Raw genomic sequence first — 10033 nt, forward strand, 5'->3', positions numbered from 1 at the left:
TTTCTGGATCCAGATGTGATTTTCTTTTCCTATCCAACTATAACTGTATAGAATTCTCTCTCGGTATTGCATATTATACCACAATGCTCTCATAAGTCAGTGTTAGTTATCTTGGTACAAGATTGGTCTTGGTAAAACCTGCACCACTCTAGCTTGTTTTGAAGTGGGTTTTTAAAAGCACATACCTTTCTTTGAATGGAATCTCTTTTATTACTGTGACTATTACTGTAAGTAAAGGTAAAGGTTCCCCTCGCACACATGTGCCAGTTGTTCCCAACTCTAGAGGGTGATGCTCATCTCCGTTTCAAAGCTGAAGGGCCAGTGCTGTCTGAAGATATCTCTGTGGTCATGTGGCCAGCATGACTAAATGCCGAAGGGGCACAGAACGCTGTTACCATCCCAACAAAGGTGGGATTTTTCTACTATTTTTCTACTTGCATTTTTACATGCTTTCGAACTGCTAGGTTGCCAGAAGCTGGGACAAGTAATGGGAGCTCACTCCATTACATGGCCCTAGGGATTCAAACTGCCAAACTGTTGGTTAATCTAGGTGGTCTTCTTTGTGATTTGACACATTCTGTCACTGGCAAGCTAGCAAACACATTAGTAGGCTGAGTTTTCTGAGAAGCTACCTTGCTTGCTGCCACACATATGTTTCAGTGGCATGTTAAATCACCCAGGAAAGCCCTGTCTAGTATGTCTTCTTAAATGGGGTGTCCTTTCCATTTTGTTCTGCATCCTTTCTGAAGGATGCAAATTCCTTCAAAGCTTTCACTTCCACCTTTTATGATATACAGATATACGGCTTCTTAGATTATCTGAACCTAGCAAACTGAAATAAGGTGGGCTCTGCTCAGGTTTGAACAAACCATGGTTTAAGAACTTGATTTTTTAAAATCAAATTAATTCCAAGTCTGGATTAATGCAGAATTGCAAGATAGGGTTACAGTCATTAACAAAACAGAAAGAGAAATTTCTAAATATCTTCTTCCCAAATGTTCAACAGAAGAGAATGTGAAAAAAGGAAACTTGTGAATTTTGGGGGAGTTCATGTCAATGAGAATCATTATTTACGAAGCTAGCAAAGAGTGACATGACTTTGATTCCGTTAGCTAGGTTTACTTATATTTGTAAAAATCTAGAAAACATCAAGATTAACATCAGACCAACAATAAAGAAGCAAACAATACTCCAATCAAGGAACTGCCAAACCAGCTAACAGTAAACAGCCCAACCAAAGAAACATCAAGACCATTCCCACCAACACTATCAGGGCAAACCACTAGAATATAAAATGAGGGCAAACCCCACTCCCTACTAGCACTGAAGATGTTACCATGTTTGGGCAATGAAACATCTGCAAGAAAATAACCCATATTGGAGAGCACCAAGAATCCCCTCTTTTCAATCCTGAGCAACCCTCTATCAAATTTAGATTAAGTTGTTCCTTTCCATCGTTTGTGAAACTGTCAGATAGCATTCTGTCTACTTTCCTTTCTGCACTTTTACTTTCGGTTACTGGACCATTTGCAGACAGTAGAGGACTTTTCACTTTGACACTTGGTTTTACTCTCAGAGGAAACCGATCAGTGGTGGGTTTCAAAAAATTTTTTGGAACCTCTTCTGTAGGTGTGGCCTGCTTTCCGGGTCCACTGGTGGAACCTCTTCTAACCGGTTTGGTAGATTTGACGAACCGGTTCTACCGAACTGGTGCAAACCGGTAGGAACCCACCTCTGAAATCGATATTTTAGTTCTTGAAGGTTTGCATCGACCGGCCTTCTCACTGTGTTCCTTTCCTTGCTTTGCTGCACTCTGAGAATTGCATGGGGAGTTGGTCACAGACACAGCTGGAAAGAAAACACATCAAATAGTTATTCCTGAAACACATTTTTGGGGAAAAATAAACAAACAAACCAGATTATCTCTGGATATCCTGTGGAGGGAAGAGAACATTCACTTTTCTTTTTCTTGTTGATCTTTTGGGCCTGCCTTAACACTGTTTTAAGTTTATCTTTAATCTTCATTCTTTCCTCAAGAATGAATCCACAACATTTACATCCATTTATGCAGAATACATAAATACTAATTACTAAAAAGCATTACTCAATGTTTCGTCATCTCTTTTGAAAATATCTTTGTTTAAAATGCTATTTGAAGGATTTTAAAATATCTCCGTATTGTACTGTTACATATATTCGGAAGTAACTGGAGTTTGTGCCATATAATGCTTGGAGATAGGGATACTATAAAGCAGTGATGGCTAACCTTTTTGTCCTTGCATGCCGAAAGTGTGCGTGTGGGCATGACTGTGTGTGTGCGCATGCCCACCCATAATACAATGCATTTGGCCCCCTGTGATCCCCCATGTCCCACTTAGGGCCTAGCAGGGTTCTCTGAATACTTCTGGGGCCAAAAAAGGGGGTGTGGGGGAGGGGTGCCGGACTCCCCCCCTGCATTCCCCCCTTTGCATGCCTATGTTATTACAGGAGTTATGTCGGCCTTGTATGCAGCTTTTTTCTAACATTCATCTCCATTGTTCAGTGATGCACTTCCTACCTCTTTATCTGCTCCTGTGAAGCACTTCCTGTTCCTGTTGGATGTATATCGATGGCTTGTATAGTGTTTTGCAGAGACCCGAAAATCAGCTGGCTGGCAGTGCATGCTTGGTGGAGCTCAGCTGGGGCTCGGGTGCCAGCAGATAGGCCTACATGTGCAACCTGTGGTTCGCCATCATGGCTATAAAGCTTGATCTAGAATGAATAAATAAAATAAATCAACATAGGAGACTCACCTCTCTTCTTCTCCCTCCAACAAATATTTGTAAGCTGCAATCTCAATATCAAGAACTACCTTCATATTCAGGACTTCCTGGTAGTCACGTACTAGGCTGGCCAATCCATCCTTGCCATTTTGATAGGCCTTCACCAGCTCAGCATATTTCTGTTCACCTTCTTCCGAGGCTTGTTCACCTCCTCTGGTTGCCTCACAAAGTGTGTCCTTGAGCTCTTCGTTCTGTAAAAATGATAGGGTTGGACATGTTATCACCCACCTCTTAGTGACACACAACCAGTGTGCAGCCCTTCAACAAATGTGTCTGGAAATGTAGGGCTCATATCCTTAAAAAACATGAGTTAGAATCTTTGCTTAATTCTTTCAAGGAAATAATAATGAAATTCATTTAATTAGTTGCCATTACATCTAATAATTCAGGCTTTGTCCTTCAACATATTATTCCGCCCCCCCAAGGAAACCCAATGGACAAAATATAACTTTTGGGACAACCTGGCCAATCGTGCCCCAGACCTGGACATTAATCATTATTGAGTACTAGCTGTACCCAGCCACACGTTGCTGTGGCCCCGTCTGGGTGTAGTGGGGCGGTGGGTGGGTGCTGCCGTTGGTCAGGACCTGGGGCTGCTGGGCCGGGCGAAGCTGGTTGGGGGAGACGGTGCCGGGGCTGTTGGCCTCATGGAAGTTGTTGAGCATCTCCTTGGAGGAGCTACGCTTGGGCTCCCCCAAGTTGGTGGCCCGGGAGAGTGAGATGTCCAGGATCTTGGAGGAGGAGAAGTCCTCGGTGTGCCACCTCACGGGGCACCCAGGGGCCGCCCCAGCCCCGCTGCATCTGTCACCAGGCTGACACTGCTGCCGCCGCCCCATCAGAGATGCCTTGGCGAGGCCGTAGCTGGCTCACTGTGAGAGGGGTGGAGAGAGCACGTGGCCGGCCGAGCTGAGGAGACGCTCCGCCTCCGCCTCCTCTGGAGTGCCGCTGGGTTGGCTGGGGGTAGGCTGGCTTAAGGGCAGGGGGAGGTGGCCGAGGGATGGCACAGGTGGCGGCCCGCTGCAGACAGCAAAGGCCCAGAGAGAGGGGAGGGGGAAGCCAAAGGGCTTTGGCTCCCCTTGGTGGAAATGGCCGAAGCTCGTCAGAGGAGGGGCAGAAAGGGGAAAGGGTGCGGCCGCAGCCCAGCCACACATATAAAGGGACCGTCAGGACGAAGCTGGAGAGAGGCTGAACTGTTCCGAATATACTATACTCACTAAATGAACGCTATAGTAAACGACACAGCTCAATTCCAATGTAATGTCACATGAAATAATTAAATCAAAACAAAAATAAATCAAAATCTATGAAAATTCAATATAACAATGCAATCGGAAATATTGAAATGGACTCATGAAAGTGAGAGTGTACTGTGTGTGTTGCTTTTACGTCCACCAGATGGCGCTGGAAACATTGAAATGGAATCATGAAATATTTAGTATAGCATGTGTTGCTTTTACGTCCACCAGATGGTGCTGGTTTTCAAAAAATCATGTTTTTACCTGTCACAGGTGTGACATCTATATAATATATGTATATAAAAACATTCGCGTATTCGAATGCAACGTTGTGTAAAAATTTCAAAGCAATCGGTGAAGAACATTCGGAGATTAGCGATTTTGGACAAACAGCCATTACATTTTTATTTATATAGATTCCAGAAGGAAGATGATTTAGGGAAACCCATAAGTGAAGATTGTAGACTGTAGACCTGAGTGGAAAATTGAAACTCATGCAGCGAAGAAAATCATGGCAAACCAGTTGTGTGATCTTGCCAAGAAAACATATGGTTATGTCCATGTGAACATTAAGGACTGAGGTTAAAACTTGAGAGCATCTTTATCATGTTGGTAGTATAGGCTACCATACTACGAACATGGTCTTGCATATGCTACTGTAAAATTTCTTCCAACACCCAGAAACAACATACAAACAAACCCCACCATACTTTTAGCATACAGATACCAGTTTCTTTATACCAACAGAATACTGGAAACAGGAATGTGGATATCTTGTAATCAGGATTCTGGGAATTACTATACCTATGGAGCATAAATATCCTATGGCATGTAAAATATTTTTGTGCAGAATATTAAATGCATATTCAAACAAGAAAGAAGAAACTATTTTTCCCTTTAAAAGTCAATTTTTAAGAAAAGGATTTAAATTTGTTAACATTTTCTTATCACGAGAAATGCTGTCAATTTTAGGTTTGCAAAAAAGAAGAGATTCAAATTCTTCTAACCTGGCTTCATACCTTCTTAATATTTCACAAGTAGTGTTTGTAATGCTCTTGCCTCTTTACCAATTCACATAACTAGTGAAACAAAATCAGATTTTGGATCTAAAAATAGTAAGCACAAATAAGCTTCTTTGCACAAAGGGGCACCTTACATATAATCTATAGTACTCGTGCGTGAATTCTTTCATTGCTAATTTGAAATCTGAATTATTCTATGAAACCAAAATACCCTAGTTGTCTCATTTGCATTGCTCCAATCTTACCTCCTTCTGCAAACTCTGAATTTCACATTGGACTTTTTCAACTTGTTTGGTAAATTCTGAAATCTGCTGTTCTCGATTCTTTAGATCCCATTCGAAACTAAATCTTTTACTTTGAGCCTCTTCACACTAAAGGTCTCAATATGAGACCTTTCTTTAAAATTATCACAGTCATATGTTTACATTACAGCTTTTCCATGCTAATCATATTCAAAGTGTCTCGCGACATAGAAAATATCACAAGGTGATTTGCTATCAAAAAATTTTTTTCGGGGGGAACCCCCAAAAGTAAGATTATACAACCTGCTGAAATTTATATTTTCAAAGATATTTTTTTAAAAAATAGCCCAGATCACTGCAAAAATATCTAACTTATCTAAAATTAATAATTATCTGGAGAATTCTGACAATCTAAGCTTGCCCTAATTAGCAGTTTTTGAAGTTGGTCTAGTTTACCTTTTTCAGCCAGTAAAAGATGAGACAGAAAGAAGAACAGGTGTCCGGTTTTGCAGGATTCAGTGTCTGATAGCTACATGGCTACAAGCAGTGGACTCCTGCCATTTAGCAGAAGACTGTTGGCCACTCCTGCCGAGTATCTCTTATTGTTTGCCTGGGATGTTTACCAGTCTTATGCAATCCCTTTCTTCCAATAAATTAGTGAGAAAGTAGGCAAGTAGGCAACATGGAAGCCGTTTAATAGAAGCCGTAACTCAGGAATGCATGGCGCACATGTGGTGGTTACAGGATTATTTGCTGACTAATATCTGACTAAGCTTCTTCTGCTAGTTCAGGAGATCTTTGTATATGAAATAAGAAGCAGCCAGAGGTGGGCTGCTGCTGGTTCGGACCCAGTTCGCCCGTACCGGTAGTTCTGACCATTGACTGGCCCTGCCCACCTGCCCTGGTGTTATCCCGTCCTATGTAGCCCACTCTCTGGCTCGCTTGCCCCACCCACACAGTCCAGCTGATTTCTGCGCCTCACTGCGACTGCCCGAGAAGATGCGCTGGAAGCCGCGCACATGAAATTGCCTTGTGTTTGAAGCTGCACACTCACATTTTCGGTTCTGCACTAGGCGGTTGTTAAATTATGTGATGCCCACCTCTGGAAGCAGCCCTATTTCTTATGAGCAGTGTCCCATATATTATGAAGGTAGATTGGTAATCAGTCATCAAGAAAGCCACAAGCATATATGTTTAAAAGCTAGTAAACGTGATAAGAGAAATAAGTAGGGAATGTCTGTGGCATTTCACTTACCTCCATGATGGCTAACCTTTTTGTTATCGCATGCCAAAAGTGCATGCACTTGCACAACAGCGCACAAACTTGTGCCCACACCCATAATGCAATGTGTGGACGACACCACTCCATGTGCCCCATGCCCCTGTGCATGCATGTGCAATCCCCCACATCTCCCTGTCCCCCTGTGCAGCCGCACGTGACCCCTCCTGCACCCCATTTTGGGCCTAGCAGGCCTCCCTGCAGCTTCCTGGGACCAAAAATGGTCTGCATGCACGGCGGAACTGAGCTGAGGCAATGGCTCACATGCCGCAGACAGGGCTCCGCGTGCCAATTTTTGCACTAATGTGAAATACCTTGTTTTGGTAACATTTACCTACCTCCGCTTTACTTCTCTGCATAATTTCCTCATAGACTTTTCGGACCAAGGCTATGATGTTGTCCATGTCAAGGTTTCTACTGTTGTCCATTTTCACAACCACATCCAAGTCTTGATTTTGTTTGTCAAGCTGTTCTTTCTCCTAGATGTTGATTCAAATGCATTGTCAGTTCTGTAGCCTAGGCCAAGTGGCGGTCACAGGAAGGAAAGAGGATCTCTTCAGGGGATCCCGCCCTACTTACCTCCTTAAATACACATTTCAAGAACTTGATCTCTTCATCCAGGAGACTGACTTTCCTCTCCAGCTCTGCATTATTTGAAAAGATACAGTCTACATCCTAAACAGATGACACTCCCGTATCATATTCTTTTTTTATGGGAAGACTTCAAAGGAAGGGGGGGAAATCAGAATTCACTTAAAGTCTTAAACCATTAAGAGGCCTCAAAGGTTATTATAAAAATTTAAATAAATAGCAACAACAATCATGTCATGATTTTTAAACCCATTATTCCCAGGTTTCATGTCCCCGCGCTGGCCTTTAAACTCAGGTGTGATATCTCTCTTTGTGGCAAGGAATTTATTCTATTATTGGCAAAAGCATTCAGTAGAAAATATGTTTTTCTTTTGTTCTGCGTTGCTCTTTTCTTCTTTTCAGCTATTTATTTTAATTAAACATATCATACAAATATTTGGAAAAGGTGGGGCAAATGAAATATTTTTAAATACACGCCTAAAGTAAGATCTTGGATACATGAAAGGGTGAGTCTGTTTTTTAAAAAAACATCGCTATTTTATGTTTTATTTATTGCTGTATTTATTGCTGCAGGTTTAAAAAAATATTTGGATATGTGCTTTTAATTATTGATTTTTAATCTACACATTCATGACATATATCCTATCAAAATATAATATAATAACATTTGTAATGGTATTTTATAGTCTTTGGGTTCATGTCGTATGCTAAACTTGTTTTATGCTTGATGTATAGGATTAAATCAATTACTTGATAAATGTAAAACTCAATCTATCAGTTAACTACACTGGAAAGTATAGGCGGTTGGTAGAAGGTACATGATTTATACAGCATTCTATGACTCATAAAAAATCTGACCCGGATAAATTAACCAAACTTAATGAGGTTGCATAAATGAAGCCATTTGAAATAATAAATCATTTTTTTTTTAGTTTGGGAGCAAATATTTTGCATTCCCAGAACCCAATAAAAGAAGAGAAATGACAGGATGATGGAGAATAATGGGAAGAATGTAAAATAAATGTATCACTAAATTGGATAGAAATAGTACTGGATGAATAATTAAAAATCCATATGCTTTACATTTGCAAAATGACTCTCTTTAGTATCTGAATACTATTCAATGTATAATTTAGAAGGCTTTATTAATCAGCAAAGCTATTTATCAATCACTGATTTTAAACATACTATTCCAAATTCACCCTTGCAAAGATATCATTGCAAGACTATATTATATATATTATACTATCCCAAATGTTTGGCTGATTATTGACACTGAAGATATTCTTTTTTTCATTCTTGTTAAAAATTGACAAGTTGGATTGCCAGAATCTTATTGAAAAATAATAATGATGTAACATCTGAGAACCATCAGATTTTTTTTTTACAAATGTAACATTTATCCCATTGTTCAATATCTTGATTTTGATTTTTTTAAACTTACTTCACCAGTAGCAATAACACTTAGACTTATATAATGCTTCACAGTGCTTTACAGCCCTCTCTAAGCGGTTTACAGAGTCAGCCTATTGCCCCCAACAATCTGGGTCCTCATTTTACCCACCTCAGAAGGATGGAATGTTGAGTCAACTTTGAGCCTGATGAGATTCGAACTGCCAAATTACAGGCAGCTTGCAGTCAGCAGACATAGCTTGCAGTATTGCATTCTAACCACTGCACCACCATGGCTCTAAGGAGTTGTTCTGCTTACCTTCCTAAATTCTATAATCTCTTTCTCTGCTGTAACATGCTGGTTGACTTTCTCTTCATATCGAGAAGGAAGGACCATCAAGAATACAATAGAGAGGGAGATGAATCGAACAGTAAACATGGTGGCCTGAAGTTTTAGTCTTCCCAATGAGGTGGTATTATGGTAGTCCCAAATGTTACTATATGTATCAATTCCAAAATATCCATGGGAAAGAGGGCTGGGAAAATAAGTCTTGTCTGACATATAGACAAAATATGGGCAGAGTAATGGTCCCAAGCACAAAAAACTCAGCCTCTGTTATTTCTAGTTAAAAGGTATATATAACAGGTGATTGTTCTTCCTGAATACATCAGAGGTGGTATTCAGCAGGTTCTTTTTTTTTTTTTTTTTAAATATATTTTATTCAATTTTCACATTCCATTTGCAATCATTTATATACAGGGTATTCACTATAAGAAAAGAGAAAAAAAAAAGAAAAAGGGAATAAAACGAACAGATAAAAAGGAAACACAACTCATCATTCACAACCCCACCTAACCCTTCCATCCTCCATACACCCCATCTACCCCCTCCAACTTTCCTTTCTCCCTCTAACACTCCCCTCCTACTTCCCTTTCCCCTCAAACCTTCCTTCTCCCCTTACTCCCCAGACACCCTCCTTACATTCCCCTTACTCCTTACATTCCCCCTACTCCTTCCTTACTCCTCCCTCTTCCTTCCCTCTACCTCCCTCCTTGGTGTATGCCTTTATTCGAGTGTTGTTTGATCTGATAAAGGTAAAATGAACCAAGGAAAAAAAAAGAAATAAAAAAAACAAAAAAAAACAAAAACAAAAAAAAACCACCGTATATAAATACATTCTTGTTCTTTTTAAGGCTATGTTAACACCCCCCCACCCCACCCCCCACAAATCCCCATCCCTAATCCTCCCGACTTCCCAGGGCCCACACCTGGCGCTACCTTCTGTCTAAAATATCTTGTGTACATATGGATTAAAAAATAAAAATAATATATCAAAAGAAAAAAAAAACAGAGAAAAAACAGAGAAAGAAAAAAAAAGGGGAAAAAAGAAAAAAGAAAAGGAAAAAAAAAAAGGAAACCACTCTTTGTGTTGATCTCAGCCCCCCATCT

General features: G+C 40.5%; 1 protein-coding gene across 1 annotated transcript; it reads right to left on the reverse strand.

The window, feature by feature from the left end:
- Positions 1-1781: 1781 nt before the first annotated feature.
- LOC148048252 (keratin, type II cytoskeletal 73-like) lies at positions 1782-9022 on the reverse strand. The gene is made up of 7 exons (XM_087708264.1): positions 8903-9022; positions 7180-7275; positions 6939-7079; positions 5325-5450; positions 3347-3553; positions 2793-3013; positions 1782-1848 (listed from the first exon to the last, which is right to left on the reverse strand). Exons 1-7 carry the CDS (start codon positions 9020-9022, stop codon positions 1782-1784), a joined length of 978 nt encoding a protein of 325 aa, XP_087564390.1.
- Between the last annotated feature and the right edge of the window lie 1011 nt (positions 9023-10033).

Source organism: Thamnophis sirtalis, unplaced genomic scaffold (assembly GCF_051295495.1).
Source record: "Thamnophis sirtalis isolate CommonGarterSnake01/CBP01778 unplaced genomic scaffold, rThaSir2_p1.2 scaffold_3, whole genome shotgun sequence".
In the NCBI taxonomy this organism is placed as follows: Eukaryota; Metazoa; Chordata; class Lepidosauria; order Squamata; family Natricidae; genus Thamnophis; species Thamnophis sirtalis.

Coding starts and splice junctions, on each gene's coding strand:
- LOC148048252 (XM_087708264.1), bottom strand. CDS start 9,022: ATGTTTACTGTTCGATTCATCTCCCTCTCTATTGTATTCTTGATGGTC. Junction 7,276..8,902: donor AGATTATAGAATTTAGGAAG/GTAAGCAGAACA, acceptor TCATCTGTTTAG/GATGTAGACTGTATCTTTTC. Junction 3,554..5,324: donor TTCAGAGTTTGCAGAAGGAG/GTAAGATTGGAG, acceptor TCCTCCTCCAAG/ATCCTGGACATCTCACTCTC.